At 42.3% G+C, this 19,820-nt stretch overlaps 1 protein-coding gene across 1 annotated transcript in view; it reads right to left on the reverse strand.

Annotated features, from left to right (window-relative positions):
• MYO16 (myosin XVI) overlaps window positions 1-19,820 on the reverse strand; it is a 435,943-nt gene that overhangs the window by 148,777 nt on the left and 267,346 nt on the right. The window contains exons 21-22 of the mRNA XM_064585765.1: window positions 18,168-18,320; window positions 13,439-13,639 (exon numbers count right to left, since the gene is read on the reverse strand). Coding sequence (XP_064441835.1) covers window positions 13,439-13,639; window positions 18,168-18,320 — 354 coding nt within the window. The remainder of the gene's footprint in view (window positions 1-13,438; window positions 13,640-18,167; window positions 18,321-19,820) is intronic.

The raw sequence follows: 19,820 nt of genomic DNA on the forward strand, positions 1-19,820 counted from the left end.
TGTTAAGTGGCAATGTCCCTCATGCACGTAATGGAGACATTTATATGCATACAGCCCAATACCAATGTTTAAGGAAGCCATCTACGTATTCAAAGATTCATTTGGAATGAGTCTGTTCAATGAAAAGACTCCAAAGGAAACTTAGCATTTTGCTTGTGTTTCAGCAGTTAGCAAGATTCATGCAAATGCTTCAGCCTGGGGGTCCAAGGAGGAGGAGGAGTGCGGGTGAGCCAGGGATGGGGGGCGGTGTGTGTGCTGTTTTCCCGGAAGTCCTTGCTGTTAACACTCCAGGACCGCAATACACAATCACAGGATAGATTAGGTTACATAGGCTATATATGTAAAAGGGAGAATCAAGCTTTCCCCATGGCTATGAATCACACTTTATCAAGCTGCCTCGTTTCCTGGGTCCACAAAGAAAAGTTACGAAATGCCAGGCGCACATGCACTCTCCTCCTCCCTGAAGGCTGTCAGGCTCGGGCCTGGTTGCTCACGGAAGCCTTTCACTCTGAGTTGAGAGCAAGAGCGGCTGGCTTACAGCCCTTTGATAAGGAAGGTGCTGAGGTCGCCGAGCTGGGCTCTGTGTGCTCTTTACGCCTGCAGTGCAGCTCCCCCTGCGGGGGCCAGGCCACGCGAGGCCGTGGAATGTGTGCTCACCTGAGCACCTACCGGGTGTTAACACCTTCAGTGTTTCTGAAAACAGGCTTCACAGGTTACCTACAGAGAGGATTCTCTGGGGCTTAATACACACGCACACATGCTGGACGTCCCCGGCCCTCTTTAATCATCATTCATGGGAGTGGAACCAAGGAACCTGCATTTCTAACTCGCTCCCCAGTTGATCCCGGTGCACACACAAGGATGAGCATCGCGGCTCCAGGTACCAGCGGCGTAGGCTGCTCGGTGAACTCCGTCCTCCCAGGGATGCTGGAGGCGAGCAAGGGAGCCCGGCCACAGGGTTTGCCGAGGAATGTTAGATGTAGTGTCGTGATGGGAGGAGATCCTGGCGTAGCCAGAAATCGCTGGTAAGTTTAAGATGAGACGATACCTTAATTATACTCATTGCCGACCTTTTTCCGTAGGAGAGTCAGCATTTGTAAAAAGCTGTTCAGAAAGGATTTTCAAATATTTTTACCTGAGACAGTAGCAAGAGAACCGGTATTTTCTGAACAACCCTGCATGCTGGGATACCCTGCCTAAGCCATAAACAACGCTGGCAGTCTGCGGACAGAAAATGCATAAAAGTGTGCTGTAGCAGAAGGGAAGTGCACCCACGGCTGTAACGAAGCCTTCTGATTCTAGCGTCCACCCGCCAACCGAAAACCCACTTACGGGACGCGGACTGTGACCGTTGGCTGTGGGCATGACATCATCGGCTTCCCTGGAAGTCGGTTTCTTGTTTATTCAAGGTAAAGGGCCCCAAGGTCGGTTCCCACTAAAGTCTGCTGACTGCCAGCACAGCCCGCAATACAGATCGTTATTTTAAGGGAACGGGAGCAGGCTCCGTACGAACACAGTAAATGGGCACGGGTGTGGATATCATCTGCTTAGACTTTCGAACTGCCTCTGATGCGGCTAGTAGCCAAGGTTACTAAAGACCACCTTCATCGGATTGAGGACACTGTCAGGGTTCAAAGACTACATCCGGGGGAAAAAAAAAAATCAAGGAAAATGCTACGGCAAGTCTTTTTATACTCTTTTATATTTTACAGACACCTTACAAAATACATGTGTGTTTATAAAATTGGGAAAACAATAAAAATAATAAAGTAAAAATTACTCCTTTTCTCGGAGATGGCCAATATTAATCTATGTATCATCTATCAAATCTATCCTTGTCTAAACACAGCCTTTTAAAAAAATAAGGCCCAGCCGCACATTGTGCTTAGTAATGTCCTGTCCCATCTACACACTGTCCCTTGTCTGCCCGGCGGTGCTCGGACCCAGCCCTCCAGCTGGGCTGTGACGGGGACCATGGGTGGAAGACTGGAGGGTAGGACCCTTGGACACTCTTTTCCTCCCCAACACATGGGTTCCATTCTCACCCAAGAGCTACCTCATCTTCCCTTCTTTTCTCCAGCCTCTGAGGAGGTGAGTGCATCCACTGGGACACGCCTCTGGGTCACCTCAATGTCCCTTGTCTGTCTCCTCAGCTTCTCCTGTGGAACCCATTCTCTGTACTCCTTTCCCCCTCCTTGAGAATCTGGCACAGCTTTCTTTCCAGACTGCATCCTGATTGACCTCCAGCATTCCCAGTGGCTTCCTTTGTCTATTGCTGTCTCGGTGCTGACGGCTCAGATGCTCCCACCTGCTTGCAGCTCAGGAAAGGACAGGGAGAGACACTGCACTCATCACTGTGCAAAACACCTGAAGAAAGAGAAGGAAGCTCTTGAAGGCAAAGAGGAAAGAAAGCAAAGAGAGTGACGCGGGGCCTGGAGGCGCTGATGGAGGGCAGCAGACAAAGCGACGAGAACCCGTCATTCTAGAAAGAGTGAGTGTGATAGGAGAGCTCCTCCAGGCCCATAAAATGACTCCCATGGAGTGAGCAGAATGGGTCTCAGCACACAGGCAGGGATGCGGAGCCTCACGGGCTACAGGAGAAAGACATGAGAACAAGCAGGGCACCGTTGTGTAGGCTGGAAACACCAATATGACAACTCTCGATCTTATTCCGGGCAGAATTGGAGAAGGACCCGAGTGCCAAACCACGGTATAATTTCCCCCCGGGGGGGCAGGGGGGCCTTTAATGGCCTCACTCAGAAATTCACTCCTTAGACTGCAAGTGCGTTAATTTTCCTTTGTTCTCACTCTTACCGAGCTTATCTAGAGTCCGTCCACGCTACAGACTCCACATTAGGACGAGGGGGTTTTCAACAGCACACACGTTCTACCTCATACGGCAGTAAGTTGAGGACAAACTGAATTGTTAATTATATTATCACATCAACAATGTTTCTAATATGGAAATCTGTATTTCCATACAGATGAAGTGCTGAAAGTTAAAGTTTCTGTAAGGAAGCTACCTTCATTGACAATTCAGGCATTTTAGGATCTCCCAGATGATAGCATGGAGAGCTTTCCTGAGTTTAGGCAGCATGGGTATTTGAAGTGTGTGTATCTGTGTGTGTTTATCAATCTATCTACTGTAATTGATTTCTATATCCATGTCTACCTCTATGGGTCTATTGCCCTCGTACATTGCTTTATAAAGCATGAGAATATGGCCATAAATGCTTTTCCACAACTTCTCCCTACTGTCTCCTAAGCCAACTGGGAGGGGGCTTCGTGGGACCCCTCTCATACGCTGACATTGCCATACCACTTAGGGAGATATTGCAAGCCAGTGTTTAACTCCACCGAGAAGCACAAAATCAGAAGCAGGCAGGCGAGGGGGGATGGGGGCCCAGGAATAGTGCTGCAGTGGGTTGGGCTCTCCTTGTCAGCTCCTGAAAGTGGAGAGCACAGAACATATAAGGTTTCTGATGAACTACAAAGGCCATGGTGAAGTTCCCTTATGTGGCCCAAGCCCGAGTTCCGTGATATCCTGGCCAACAGGGTGGGAGCCGGGACTGGCAGGAACGGAGCCCAGCACAGACAGTCTGTGTGATGAACCCCAGCAACCAGGGCCATGGGGGGGCAGCCAGCCCAAAGGGTCCGTACCACCCTGGCAGGGGCAGAGTGTCTTGGGGACACATGAAAGCAGCCAGGCAGAGCGAGCCCTAAACGCTGAAAGGCATCATTTGTGGGAAACCACTGAGACGCTGTGAGACCACGCAGCTCAAGAAGAGAGAAAGCAGGACTCCCAAGGCCACTGAACAGACAGCATCCTCTGCGGTGGAAGCAGGAGGGGCCTCGCCTTTCAGTTAAGTTTGTAATGACGATTATTAACAAGGACTAGAAGTTCTTCATTATGGAACTGAGTCTGTGAGTGCCAACAAAAGCAAATGAAGGACGTCCTATTACTGGACAGAGACCAGAAATATCACTGGAGCTGCCTGGGTTTTTATCTGGTTCCAAGGAAAGGACTGTCTCTGCTGAACATATTTTAAAAAGCAGTGTGAGCCAAAAATAAAATTGAATCTGATTACATCCCCCGAGTTGCTTGTTCAACTCCCAGGTACATGAAGAACAGGAGTGTGAAAATGATCTGGAAGATCTGGTCTTTAGAAGGGAAAGGGAAGTTTATTCTTCTACCGGGGAGACGGAGGTTGGTGGCAAAATGGGTTAAAAGAGCGGTTTATGAGCAGCTGATAAGGACAGGAGCCACCACGGCTGCGGGCGTGTCCATAATTAACAAGTGCAATAAGGATAATCACCTTTAACTTTGAACAGTTACCGGAGAAACAAAAAGATCAACGGAGCAGAGGCAGTTCATACACTTTTAAGTAAAACCGCTCATTCATTCCTTAACTGGTAACTAGAGCCTCTTCAGCCAGCCGGCATCAGGAGCCGCGAGTGAGGGGCCGTGAACTAGGGTCCTGGAGCAGGAAAGGAGCATTCGGATTCAGGAGTAAGGAGGGGAGTGGGGGCTGGTATTTGGCAATTAACTGTGTTTCTGATTTTACCATGAGTTGAAAAGTGGGACAAATACGGGAAATCAGTTTCACTGCTTTACTTTTTTGAAGTGAGTTGAGAGGGAGAGAGAGAGCGTGGGAGGTGGTTTGGGAATTGAGTGCAGTTCGCTTCTGGATCTGCTGAGCTGAAGATGCCAGCCAAGGAGAGATCTTAACAAGCACAAATGCAGGCGTGAAGCCCACAGGCAAATAGACTGGAGTTTCGGGACTCATGTCATGCAGAAAAGGGAATCTTGAGGGTATATAAAGTCCTAGCAGGAGACATAAAATACTCTCCTGGGAAACACTGATATTTATGGAATGGAAGTAAATTCACTTATTAGTCAAATTTCTAATCCCTTTCACGTGATGCAAAACATGATTTCTAGAAAAGAGGTGGTTGGGATTACCAGGTGATAAAAACTCAAAACTTTGGAATATCCTCTTGAATATAAGACATCACATCGGAATGTATGTAAAGATCGGATTTTAGGAAAAGAAATGAAAGACTGTTTTCAGGCAAATACAAATGGGTCTGATAATTTTTCATGCGTGGTTTCAGCTTTCTATCTGAGGTGGGCTAAAAAGAGTCTCAATTTCATGTGTAGTGGTAAATTGATCTCTCTATAGCCATCAATATTTATAGGTAGGGGCTTCTACTTTTTACTTGTCCATTAAGTGATTCTATCTAACAGTACTGCTTGCTTTCATTCTCATTCACTTTATGTTATAAATACTAATAAACAAAGAAAGTTAGGAGCACACAGTATTATTGTTAAGGGTCCTTATCTAGCATCTGAATATAGACATTGCCTTGTAATTTCCATATCTGAAATTTATGAATATGTCTCACTGGTTCCTTTTAAGGAAAAAAAAAAACAATCAACTAACAATAAGATATCAATATTCCAGGAAACCTAAAGTTCCTTATTTACAACTTTCTGTCGGTCCATGAAGATAACAGAACCTATTAAATCCCCAAAGAAACAGTAAGATTCCCTGAATGAGAGCCTGCATTTTCTCTTCCAAATGAAACCCTGGATAAGGAAACATTTATCAGGTCTCCTACAGAAATTTACACCAGAGGCAAAATTGATATGAGCAACAGAGCACCAGGGGCCTTGTAGACTTAGTTTTTATTTTTCCAGGAGCCTGCCCAAGAGGGGAGCAAATACAGATGTAAATTAAGCTCATTTTGTGTGGGTCAAGATATCTTTGTCAAATAACTTTTAATAGTATCCATTTGGCTTAGACCAGACAGATTTCACTGTTACGTCTGGGGATTCTGCCTGGAGAAAAGAAAGAGAAATAAATGGAAGCCTCCCTATTGATTAGTTCATCTCCTTTTTCTTTTGATTTTAAAGGTTCACTTTCCAAGTCTTCTTGGGCACATCGTGTCTCCCACAGATCTCCAGGGTGAAGGCCAGTTGACAAGCTACAGAAGGCATTCCTGGTGCAGGTGGATTTGGGAAATTGAACAGGCCACCATTTCCCCTGCATACGTGTAATGTAAATACGCTGAGGGGCAAAGAGGCTTATTGTCATCAGTATGTCACCAAAATCTACTGCAGTATCTCTACTTCTCAGATCTGAGTAACAGCAACCTTAATGGATAAATTTCAGACTTAGTTTATCCAGTGACAGGGGTAGATCTTATTCAAGGAGAAGAAAAAAAAAAAAATCAGATGTTTCACAGACTGGCCACAAATCAGCAACATCACTCTTCCCCTACATGACTTCTATCAGCGATGTTTTAGTAATATGGTTCTCATAAAGGTCTGTGGAAATCAGCAACACGAACACTAATGATCAAGGCCTATAGTCTGGGATTACAACATGCTCTGCGGGGACGGAAAAAGGAATCCTGATGAAAACAATCAAAATCCACCCACAGAAAGACACATCTACAAGTACATTATATAAAGGCACTCTGCATTTTCAAACTGTCATAAAATTACATCTCAGAATATATAGTATAGAAATTGCAGAGAATGCTTTCATTTCCTTCAGGCAAACAATAATGGAAAGGATCTTCTAAAATCTGCAGTAAAATTTCACACACCTGTTTGCTCCATTAAAATATTAGTCATAAAGCAAAATGGTAAAGAACATAATATTTACAAAAATTCTCTTAGATCTAGGTAGAGCTACTTAACATGAAAACAACCTTTATATTCAGTGAAAAACATTAACTAAGTTAAAATATTATCTAAATGTTTTCTCTTCTATTATTACAATTTTCACAGACAGAAAAAATATCTCTATTTCTGCACCTTCTGCTGAAGGTTTTCAAGCATGATAGGGAAGAAAATACTATAACTTTGGTGGTTACATTTTCCCTATCATCGGCTGAAGTGATACTAATTATGTTATGAGAAATAAAAATAAGCATTCTAACATGACTTACAAAGCTTTGCTTCAGGCATTGAGCATATTAATAAAATATAAAAATTAACAAACCTATTTTTTAACTAATGAAGGACATTCTATCACTAACTTAATTTCAGCAAGTCAATTGGGCCCCTAATATTCTCACCTGAAAATATAGCCAGTTGACAGATGATACCTGAAATATTTTCTAGTCTTCAAAACTTGTTATTGATGAGTTCAAAATCCTGCCAAATACAGTGGTACTTCTTCATGGAGAGACCTTCAGCTATTGTTGGGGGAAATATGACTCATATTTGATGGAACATCTCAAAAGAATCATACATGCCTTGATTTCTTGCCCAATACGTGACCTTCAGAACAAGTTTCTGAGGTTCATAATTATATTCTCCTGAATTGCAAACTTTATGGATGTGGAAACTGAGGGGTCAGTGTCCTCCTCAACGTCCTGGTGATGGAGTCCCTGTGGGCCCTGCAGAGGTTCTCTATCGTAATACATGGATTCTGTGACTACAGACAACAAGCACTTGAAGAATTTCACACATACTATGGTGGAGATGGGGAAATACGTGGTCCTCAAAATGGAAAGCGAAATACGGTATTGTGACCTACCACCCTGTGGTGGGTTCAGTAGTGTACCCTCAAATTTCATGTCCACCCAGAACCACAGAATGTGACCTTATTTGGAAATAAGATCTTTCAAAGATGTCACTATATAAGATGAGGTCATAGTGCATAGGGTGGGCCCTAAATTCAATGCCTGATACCTTCAGAGAAGAGGAGGGGACAGAGAGCTGTGAAGACAGAGGCAGAGATCGGGAATTGGGTCTACAAGCCAAGTGACGTTGACAGCTGGCAACCACCAAAAGCCAGGGAGAAGCTTGGAACAGAGTTCTCTCAGACTCCACTGAAGGAGCCAACCCTGCTGACACTTGATTTTGGATTCTGGTCTCTGGAAATGTGGGGATAAATTTCTGCATTTCAAGCCACCCAGCATGTGGAACTTTGTTCAGGCACCCCCAGGAGACTCGTGCATAGCTGTTCAATCTTTGGCAAACCACTGAACTTCACCAAGGCTGACTTAACTGGAAAACTGACATAGCAACGTTTATACACAAGGCCTCAGAAGCACTTTGTAAGTCGGAAAATGCCATGCTAGCATCAGCCATCACTACTGATTAGGGAAGAGAGAGATCAATGAAATGTGGATTAGGCCAAGAACCTGCTCCTAAGATGGATAAGGTCTGGAAAGACAGGAAAGGGGCATTTCAGGTGAAGAAAACCACATGAGCAACAATACAGGTGGAGAAATGTCAGGGTCCCTTTCAGATGAATCAAATGTGGTCAAGAAATTCCATAAAGGTATGAATTAAAACCACTCCCTTCTCTTCTAATCTGTGAATGTTGAGCCAATGGACATGTGTATTGGTTCTGGGGGCTGCTGTGACAGATGACCACAAACCGGTTGGCTCAAAACAAGAGAAATTTGTTCTTTCACAGTTCTGGAGGCCAGAACTCTGACATCGGGCATCTTTACACTCCTGGAGGCTCTAGAAGACATGCCTTCCTGCCTTTCCTAGCTTCTGGGAGCCCTGGAGCTTCTTGCCCCATGGCTGTATCTCTCCTGTCCCTGACTCCTCGCTTGTGTGACCTCCCTTTCTCTCCCTTATCTCTCTTTGCTTCCTTCCCAGAAGGATACTTGCCCTTGGATTTAGAGCTCCCCCAGATCATCCAGGGTGATCTCCTCATCTCGAGATCCTGGACTTCATTACATAAGCAAAGACCCCTATTCCAAATAATATTCCATTCCCAGGTGCTAGGGATGAGCACATGGCCATGCCTTTTTGGGGGGGCCACCATTCAGCCCACTGCAATATTTAAGGGTTTGGGGAGAAAAGGAAGCCAAAACACAGACACATCATCTCAGGCAAGAACAATATCACCAGTTTGATTTGTACAAACCAGGCCGGTCATACAGGACACCCACCTGGGATCCAAAGAGAATCACTTTGTGTTAAAACAAATTATTGCTATAAACAACTTTCAGACAAAGACCTTATGAGCAGACAACAAAGGTCAGATAGGCAAGTATCATATATTTTATAACTACTACTTTGACCTGTATTTTCATTAATTTAATTTTTATTACTTCAGATTGCTTTACTATCTCCTAATCTATTCACTTTTCTCACATTAAAATTTAGGACCTTCAAAATACTATTTCCTATTAGAGTTAGTTCAGAATCACCTTAATGGAAATTCAAATTTCCTGAGAGCCAATGTCTTTTTCCAAATCATAATTCTTCTTTCCTTCAAGATTCTTAATTTTAAGAGCCAATAAAATTAGACACACTTCTGGATTTAATGCATATCCATCATTTAAATCACCACTGGAAGTTTAAGAGCAATTCCTAAAACAGCTAATCCATATATGATTTAAAATTTGCTAAAACAAATAACAACAAAAAAAACCCCTCAGCCTTTTTTAATTCAGATCCGTGCTCATTAATGAGACCCTGTTAATATTTCATGCACAGCCTCTTCCCATTTACTTTAAAATATTTCTGTAATGGAGATTGGAAAATACACCAGGTTCCTATGAGTAATGAAAAATTCAAATGTGTTTAGGAAAGATCTTCAGCTATAATTCAAATAATGTTGCTTAAACATTTCTAAAAGGACCTAGGAGCCTCTGCTCCAAACAGGATTCAGAAGCATGGTGGGGTCTCGTAGTCAGAGCAGAAGAGTCCTTCCTGGCGGGCTGGATGTGAGTATCATCACCGGCCACAATGATCATCCTTCCCGTGAGAGGTAAGTTTTCACTTGCGAAACCAGGTAACCCAGTCACAGAAGAGCACATGGTGATCCAAGCGACACGCTAGCCCATCCATCTGGCCAAAGAAGAGGCCACAGAGAAACCCAAGAACCCCAGAGCTACTGAACTTCTTCCCTGGGATCAGCTTTATCACCAAAGGGCCCTTCAGGAATACTCATACTACTGTCCAAAATAGATCGTGCATGCTGTTTCTAAACCAAGTAGCTCTTTGCTATGTCTCTTGATTTATAAAATGCAGAGTACGCTGCTTTCCTTGAAAATGCAGTAGCTCACAATTAAATATATGTAGCTACATCTGATGATTAGAAAGGCATATGGCTTGACATATTGCCACAAATTACATATAATCTATACTGTAACATGTGAATGAGTCCTTAGGGAGTCCTTGGGCTAAGACTCATTAGTAGATCTCAGTAAAATGAAAGATTTTTATAAAACCACAAAATTGACTCCAATTATGGAAAATCCTGCTTAAAACATAAAGGCACTTTTACAGAAAAATTCATAATTCCATGGGGTTTGTCTCTGTGGCAGCTAATCGATTGACTGGCTCTGCTCTGCTTTATTGCTACCAGAGTTCAGCGAAATAACTGTATTTATTCAAACTATTCACTGTTTTTCCCCAAATTAAAAAAAAAACAAAACACTTGAAATTGAAATTCTATTAAGTGGTTGTAGAATAATTTTTAAAAGCAAACAAATAATTAATAAACAAAATATTATTCCAAAGCTTGGTCCCATTCCATTTAATGCAATTAGCATTTATTGAACAATCTGATACACCTCCAAGATTCAATACAAGGCGGGTCAGGTATAGACGGACTTAAGATAGCTTCCATGAAACTTAGAGGAAAACAGGAAAGTAGTTTTCCAAAATCACCACTTATGTCTTACTGTAATATTTCAACTAAATCCTATGAATTAGTAAATGCTCAATATGAAGAAAATATAGATTAAAAATTCAAATACAGGACTAGAAGGTTTGCTACCATTATAAAAAATGTTAAAGGCTAAATCTCTCATATGTAAAAGGTAGTTAATAAGTTAATAACACTCTAGGAATGCACGTGCGTGTGTGCGTATAAAATCTTGCACTGAGGCCCTCTCCACGGCCATTCACCCCTCGGCCCTTCCCATGGCGCTATGATACTACAACGTCTCCCCAGGGTGCTCCTGGCCCACCTGTTCCATTCAGGTGTACCTCCTGCTGACCCTGTCCTCCTTCTTTTCCCTTGGTTTTCATGATCAATTTCCTACTCCTTTTCTCCATCTTCTCCATGTTCTTCCTGAGTGAAATTACCAAGATACACATTTCCACAAATATGCCCATGTTTCTAAAAACAACCAACCTCTTTTATTTGTCACATCCTATTGAAGTTTCTACTAAAAACTTCAAATTCGAAACGTCTACACTGAGTATCTTTCCTTCCAGACTGCCTCTTCTCTAGGATTCCTCTCGTGGTTGGCACTGGAATCATCTATCCACAGTGGGGAGACAGACACCTGCCATTTCAAGTTATGGCCCCTTCCCTGTTTGGGACGTCCCATCAGCCAGCACGGCAGCCTCGTCTTCAGAACACCACCTCTGCGATCTTCTGCTATGGTCCAAAGGCAGTTCTTGCTTGAGTGTTCCCATAACCGCCTTCTTCTTTCCCCCGATCCATCCTCTACCGTGTTCTGTTTTCCTTACTTCATCCCCCACACTGTCTGAAAATATGTGGGGAGTTAACACCGTCGAGAGGACAAAGTCCTGAGTAGTACATGTATATTTATTCATGATTTGGTCCAAAAACAGTTTTTTTAAAGACTTATCTCCAGCCAATCTCTAGAGACTTAACTGTACTTCTTGTACCATTTCCCAAATGCAGGGTGGGTGGACATGGCAGAAGGGCCCACAGCGCTCTCAGCAAGAGCCGCCTTCTTGCACCGCACACGTTAGAAGGTGGGAAAATTCCCAGGCTTCCTTGCAGCTAGCATCTGATTGTTCTTTAGCTTCGACCAGTCTGGCACTACCACTCAAGATTCCCAAGGTAGGCGTGGTGGAGGCCGTGCTTCAGCTGCGTCTCCTGTGTGTCTCATAAGCATGTCATGAAGATGCTGTCTTCTCTGGCAATGGAGACCTCCCAGCCTGGTCACTGGCTCACTGACTGCTCTGTGCTGACTGCCAGTGGATGGGCACTTTCCTGGTGTCAGTGGTGGGTGGCGGGAACTGAGGGTCAGTACCTGGAGCAGCAGCTTCTCCAGTTGGCTGGAAGCCTCTGGATCAAAGACGAGGCCACAGTGACGTTGGAAGCCCCATCCTGTGGTGTGGTTTTGAGTCATTCCTGAATGTTCAACTTAGAGTCTCCCGACAATTATTTTCCTACACCAAATTATGTTCCACTTGAACAGCGATAGTGGATTCTGTCCTAGGCAACAGAGTGCTGGGGGATGGACATGCCATTCAAAGGTCCATGTCTCTACCAGAATGCTCCTTCCTTTTATCCTTACTGAGCTCTAACATCCCCAAAGGCCTGGGCCACATTTGACCTCCTCTAGAAAATATTTCTACACTTTCTCTGGGAGCCAAATGATTGCTTATTTCTCCAGGATAATACAGAACTTGATTAATATTACCCATGTTATTATAAGTAAATTATATCATAATTATTTGTTAATTTGCCTTTTCCTTATTTGTCGACAGTGAGATATTTGAGAGCAAGGAATATGGTTTCTTCATCTTTGCTTCTCTAATGCTCTGGGTTTGGAATCTAGTAGAGCCTCAGTGAACAGGGACTGAAATGACCTGAAACACACTGACTGGGGGTCTCACCCTCCGATAGGTAACTTCGGCTAAGCGCCAAATGGGGGAAACCCAGGGGCCACAAATTCATAGGGGGATGACAGTAACCATAGATGGGCCTGGATGGAAGGTAAATGGAACGTGGATTCGAGTATCAAAAAATGAATATGATGTGACCTTGTGAAGAAGGAGGGTATTTTAAGCTGGAGCAGGAGGAGTGGGAGCTCTAAGGCGTGTGGAATGCCGGAGACAGTGAGTGGATTAGAAAAGTCACCTGAACAGAGGTTTTGGCTAAGGGGGTTGTGACACAGAAGTCATGGCTAAATCAGCTCAGAGGGGCCTGGGATATTAGCCCAGCCTAAGGGGTGTGAGGTTTTTGTAGACAGGTAAGAGGAAGTCCTTGAAGGCGTTTAAGAAAGAAGCGCCTTTTACTAAGCTGGTTAGGGAACTGAGAAAGGGTGGAGAGTAGCTCTCTTTACTCAGGTTGACATACTTTAAGAAAAATAATTTAATACTAAAAACTACATCGAAGGCAAGTAAAGTCAGAAGACGAATATCTGCTTGGATAATGAAGGGATTCCAAAGTGCAGAGCAGAGCTGTCTGTATTAAAACCAAGGCGCTTTTGCTCACATTATGTTATAATCTGGGGAACATTACGGAAGGATCTGACCACCTGCTTCATCACCCACATTCTGAAGATGCAAAGTCCTCCTCAGGTTAAAATAAAAGAGCTTAGAAAAGTAAAATTGTGTGGGTTGTTTGCCCAACTTCCGTTCATTGAAATAATAAACTCTAAAATGTCTAAAACTTGAAAGCTTGTCCTGAAGACGTTTGGTCCCCTAGCGTACATGCTGCATCATGCCGCTCTTTGCACTTACCCTTCCTGCGTAGTGCATGGTAGTGAACGCCGTGCCCTGGTCTTTGAGCGCCATGTTCCCGTTCCCATCCTTCATGGGGGAATAGACTGCATTTGTGTTTGACGATTCGAGGAGACTTTGTAGCTTTTTGGGAAGATTTGGTTCCATTGACCAAATCATCTGACTTTCTTCATCCAATAAAGAGAGAAATCCAGATGGCTTCTGAAAATCAAGAAGAGATAGTATTTTTCTTCTATTACTCAGTTTGATGGTTTTGTTATTATTGTACATGTATGCTCATTTGTATTTTCATTATGTTCATATAAGCACTCAAAAAATGAATTAGTCTACTTTTAATACACATTTATGTTTGCTCACTACTGTATTCCCAACACCTAGCAAAATTCAGATGTAACGTAGGCCCCAAACAGCATTGGTTGATTAATAATTGATAATGAATAAATCAATTAAAGAGTGTGTTTTAATGTCATTCAAACGCTGGAGTTATTAAAAATTATATTGTCATCTCAAAAAGAAAAATAAAATTTCCAACTAAAGGAGAAGTGTAATTTTTCTTGACCTCTAACCCGTATCGACCGCTTCACAGTTATGATGGGTCAAGTAACTTCTCCGAAAACAGAACCTATAATCATTTGAGTCATAAAAATTGTAGAAAAACCCTATTCAGCAGGGAGTAGAAGTGACTATAATATTCAAATATTAAGACTCAGAAAAAATAAAGTTGGAAGTTATAACTTGTAAAATTCAAATTAGAAGTGTGATAGTTTATAGCTGTCAAACACGGAAGCTAAAGTCACATATAAGCAACCACTTAAAATTAATCTCACAGGAAGGAAAACGCTGCTTGAAAGAACTCAATTTACCCTGACAGTTCGTTCCCCGCACACAGAGCAGCAATGTGCCCGCGTGGTTTACACATCAGGTGAATAACTCTGACCCACTGCTGTGCTGTTTATCTTTTCTTCTCTAGGAAAGTTCTTCTGTTGACATGTCAAATCTACCTTTAAGAAGCAGGTAATTTGTATTATTTATTTACCTCATTCTGTCATATATCTGAATTCTTCACATCAACTCAAGTGTGCTTTTGGAAGTGTGAATACCATAAAATAATTCTTCTCAGGAAGTGAAGAGGTCTCTATTGGCCCCTATAGCCATTCGGTTTGTATTTTGACCCGAGGTCACCAAACCAAACCACCACAGGCCTCTTATATTATTCACTTGGCCAAAAGAAAGTTGTTTCTTTGTGGCTGAAATATTTTAGTTGTTTTAAGCCTTCTGGAGTTTCCTGCTTATGGTAAAGAAAATGCAAAGACTATATACAGTTGTCTCAGGGCTGCAAACGTTGAGATCCTTCCAGTGCCACCCACAGAGAAGAAAGGTTGGAAGCGGCAGCCATGGGAAGGACCTATGCCTGGTTGGGGCTCACGTACCAGGGGGAGCCCTTCGGGAGACATTTGGCAACTGAAGGACCATCTCTGGAATAAGCAGACAGATAGCCTCCCTGAGAGGGAAGGAGAAGAATGAATGATAAAGGGGGAAGGGGCACTAGAAAGGAATTGGGAAGGCCTGCAAGAAGCAAGCTGACCCACCTCAGCAAACGACCTAGGTCACTAACACCTCGGGGGACTTGTGTTACCAACACAGAAATGTATCTGATAAGGGGATGTGGTGAAGGAAGTCCAATGTATGGTACGTTCTCAGATAACCAGGGACCCTATAAAGAGTCAGAGGTGAAAAAAAATAAAAGTATGGGTACACAAAATGGATGGAGAGAGGCCCTAAAAGAAAAACCAATAAGGAGTTGGCAGAGGACTGGTCTTGCCTGGGATTTGTTGAAAGATCAGATTCTTCATTTCAATGTATAGCATCCTATGTGCTGAAGAGTAAGATGTTGATACATAAGATCAGCAGCTGCTTCTTTACCTGTGCATTTGAGCATCACACCATGACACTCCTCCATATGCTGTTAAACTTACCCCCCGCCCACACACGCGAGCACACACAGACACCAAGTGGAAGGGTGAATGGGCTAGTTAAGGATGTTGCAAATGCATCCATGTTTTGGGGGCAGTGACAGACCTCTTTGGAGGCTAGAATTTAGAGCTCTAGTGGGTGTTTCAGTAACTCAAAGTCAAGGCCCCAAGTAGTATAAGGGAAGGGATGACTTCCAAAATAGCCCAAGTGCTCTACTCCAAAAGCAAGATGATGTTTTCCAAGGATAAGGTGGTCGGAAACCAACAAGATATACTTTTTTAATTCTACCAAATATTTTATTTTTTTTAATTTTTAAAAAATTCAATTAGCCAACATATAGTGCATCATTAGTTTTTGACATAATGTTCAGTGATTGATTAGTTGTGTATAGCACAAGGTATTTTTTTATTATTTTTTTAAAGATTTTATTTATTTGAGAGACAGACAGAGAGAGAGAATAAGCAGCGGGGAGGGGCAGAGGGAGAGAGAGAGAAGCAGACTCCCTATGAGCAGGAAGCCCAACACGGGGTTCAATCCCAGGACCCGGAGATCATGACCTGAGCCGAAGGCAGATGCTTAACTAAGCCACCCAGGCGCCCCAGCACAAGATATTTTTTTAAAGCATTACAATTTGGATTGTCTCCAAAAGTTTTAAAATTCATATGTATTATGTTTTCTGGATGTTGGATATAAAGCCATGAAAGAATGGTGGTAATCAAACTTACAGACTTGGAAACTTGGTGAAGTGTCTGAAGAAGAAAATAGAACATGGAGAAGAAGTCGTAAAAAATGGCCTTCAATTCCTTCAGAAATGAGGGCTTAGGAGAGACTGAAATTGTTCTAAGAAATGTATGCCATTTCACCTTGACAACAGAGAGCACTGAGGACTGACAGGGTAACAAAATGCACTAGACACGTAGAGAGTCAGGTAAGAATCTGGATCCACCTCCTCTGGTCATGGACATAAGACAAATACGTGTTCATTGAAATATGGATGTGGCTTAAGCAAAAATCGCAGATGTTTGTGAGCAGTAGAGGATTATGGGTCCTCGGAAGGAAACAATAAGCTTCCTTTCTACTATAGGGTATGCCTGCCTGGTACACAGACCTGCAGATTTGTAGGTAAACACCAAGCTTCCCCCTATACTTGGTACATCTTTTCATTTTTATGGGATCAAGGAGAAGTAGCAGTCAGAAATACCCACTCTCATTTCCAACTCATACCGATGAGGGTCCTCTTATTGAAATAATCATCACTCCATGGTGAAATCTCAAGGATGGCCATCAAAGAGAGAGAAAGAATATCATGGCCATCGAAGACACAGAAAGAACGTCATTCTGCTGGCTGCCGGTTAGCAGTCGAGAACACAGCAGCCAGCAAGAATGAGGGCAGCAGGTGTCTGAGGCTTCCCATACACAGTTCACTATATATTGCTGTTGGTTTGAAGACATTTTTTTAAAGATTTTATTTATTTATTTGACAGAGAGAGCCACAGCGAGAGAGGGAACACAAGCAGGGGGAGTGGGAGAGGGAGAAGCAGACTTCCCGCTGAGCAGGGAGCCTGATGTGGGGCTCCATCCCAGGACCCTGGGATCATGACCTGAGTCGAAGGCAGATGCTTAATGACTGAGCCACCCAGGCGCCCCTGTTTGAAGACATTTTTAAACCTTACATAGAGAGGGCGCCTGGGTGGCTCAGTTGGTTAAGCGACTGCCTTCGGCTCAGGTCATGATCCTGGAGTCCTGGGATCGAGTCCCGCATTGGGCTCCCTGCTCAGCAGGGAGTCTGCTTCTCCCTCTGACCCTCACCCCTCTCATGCTCTCTCTCTCATTCTCTCTCTCAAATAAATAAATAAAATCTTTTAAAAAAAAAAAAAACCTTACATAGAGAAGTTATATACCATGTGTGTCATGATGAGGGAGAGGTTTCTGGAGGAAGAGGGCTTCTTCTGTCATTAAAATAAAGAAGGTTGACAAGTTGGTAAGAGGAACAAGAGTATTTTACATACTAGGTAAATGTATAAAATAAATTTACAAGTCTACATTTATAGAAATAAAGGGTAGAAAATTACAGCCTATGTTCTCCAGTGGCTGAAACGTACCAGTTTTAAACAATGTTCAAGTGTTTTAGAGATATTATTGATAGATGTATATCATGTCTTACTACATCAGTACAGAGGGATTGCTGTTTGTATGGTAGATTTTTGTTTTTATGATAGAGATATTGAGGCAAAGATTCTTGCATTATAAGGTAGAAATAATAAAAGTAAGGGTCGACACCGGCAGATGTCCTAAGACTATATGTACGTAAACATATTTTTCTGCCAATGTTTTTCCATATTTCAATTTAAAAACTTTGAAGATAAATTAAAAAGACCTGTTGAATTTGTTCTATGAGCTTGTTAGTCTTAGTATTGTTTTATAAAATATTAATTTTGTACATTGAGCATATGTAACTACGCCAAAAGAAGAGTTTTATTGACATAACCAATGCTGAATATTTTTATAATAAAATGATCTGGTATTTCTGGTCCTTTCAATGAACTGATGATCCTTCAAATGCCCCTTCAGGAACAGGGTAACTTGTACTCCTGAATCAACTCTGAAAAAATAAATTTCTGAAAAAATTCTGAAAAATAAATACAGTGAAGTCTCAGATATAAAGCCATCTCAAAATTAAGGCCCCTTGAAAGAAAATTCTTTGTCTTCAGTATATTTAAATCCTGTAAAGTATCTAATTATATTATATGAATACCTGGAAAAAAAAATCCAAAACTCCAGTCTGGTTACCAGGAGAGTAAGTTGTTTCCATGGTAACTCCCTCTTGTACACATTCTGTTTGCTCGTGCAGAAAAAGCACTTCATTGATGTAGTGGTGCATCTTCTCATTGGTCATGTTGACACAAAGCTATTTCGGGGGAGAAAGAAAACAATTCACAAGGTAATTATGGCCATGCAGATCCACTCGTTATATGACCATTTCAGATCGGTGACATATTGACTCAAAACGTTCCTCACCAATTAGTCTATTGAGATAAAGCATTACAGTATTGCTTGAGAAGTGAAAGAAAAGAGTTTCACCTGATACTGTTGACTTCATTTGGTCTGATTATTCAATTTAAAGTGAGTATGTTAAAAACAAGAAGTATAATTATAATTACAACATTAACTCACAAAGTTGGGGTTTAAAATATAGTTGAGTATTTAAAAACATTTCCAAAAGGCAATTATATCTGGGCTTCGTCAACAACTGAGGATAAAAGGTGGGTTTACCATGAAAGCCCAGAGACAGAAGAAACATGTCCTGCCTCCTCACTGTGTTATGTATCCAGGATGGGCAAGAGAACATGGGTTTCTTTCAGAGAGAATAACTGCTCTAAGCACTCTGTTGTAGAATTTATTTTATCAGAAAATTTTTAATCTTCCCATCGGGAAACAAATATGTTATTTCTCAATCTTAAAAATTATCTCAAAATACTAAAAATCAATAAAATACCCCAATCTAACAAAAATGTTGTCTTACTTCCTCTCTAGGCTATCCTCTCACTTTTCTGCTTTCTTTTTTTTTTCTTTTTTTTAAAGATTTTATTTATTTATTTGAGACAGAGAGAATGAGAGAGAGAGCACATGAGAGGGGGGAGGGTCAGAGGGCGAAGCAGGCTCCCCGCCGAGCAGGGAGCCCAATGCGGGACTCGATCCCGGGACTCCAGGATCATGGCCTGAGCCGAAGGCAGTCGCTCAACCAACTGAGCCACCCAGGCGCCCCACGTTTCTGCTTTCTCTTCTAACAAGAAAACCTCGAAGGAGTTGTCTTTCTTCATGATCTTGAATTCTTCTCCTCTCCACTGCTGAAGCCACTCCAATGAACTTTTGTCCCCCCGTGTTCTACCAGAATCACTTTGGTGGGAGTCACCAATGACATGTGCATCCTGAAATCCAGTTTTCAACTCTTGGTATTCATTTTCATTGACCTCCCAGCACTATCTCATGGTGACTCCTCTGCTTTCCTGGAAAGCTGCCTCTATTGTCTTTCAGGACACCATGGGCTCATGCCTCATGGGCCTCTCCATCTACACCCACGTCCTTCATGAGCTCACTCAGTCTCACAGGCCACGCACACACGAGCCCCTATATTACACCAGGTAAAATCCAGAAATTGCTTAGGAATATTTAGAATTCAACAACTCACTGAAAATAATTAAAGATGAACAATTTATGTAAATCAAAATAACGGATAAAAGCTTTTAGAAGAAAATCAGATCTCATCTGCAAAGGAAACAATATCTAGGATTATATGTAATATGAATGTGCTATAGTTATACAATGAAAACGCCAAAGATTTTGTAAATCACACTGACCGAAATAGTCACTGGAGAAAAGAAAGGCCACCCTAGGTTTCTCTTTTGCA

This window comes from Mirounga angustirostris, unplaced genomic scaffold (assembly GCF_029215605.1).
Source record: "Mirounga angustirostris isolate CCGP_5_RB_7025 unplaced genomic scaffold, mMirAng1.0.hap1 SCAF_3, whole genome shotgun sequence".
NCBI classification, from domain to species: domain Eukaryota; kingdom Metazoa; phylum Chordata; class Mammalia; order Carnivora; family Phocidae; genus Mirounga; species Mirounga angustirostris.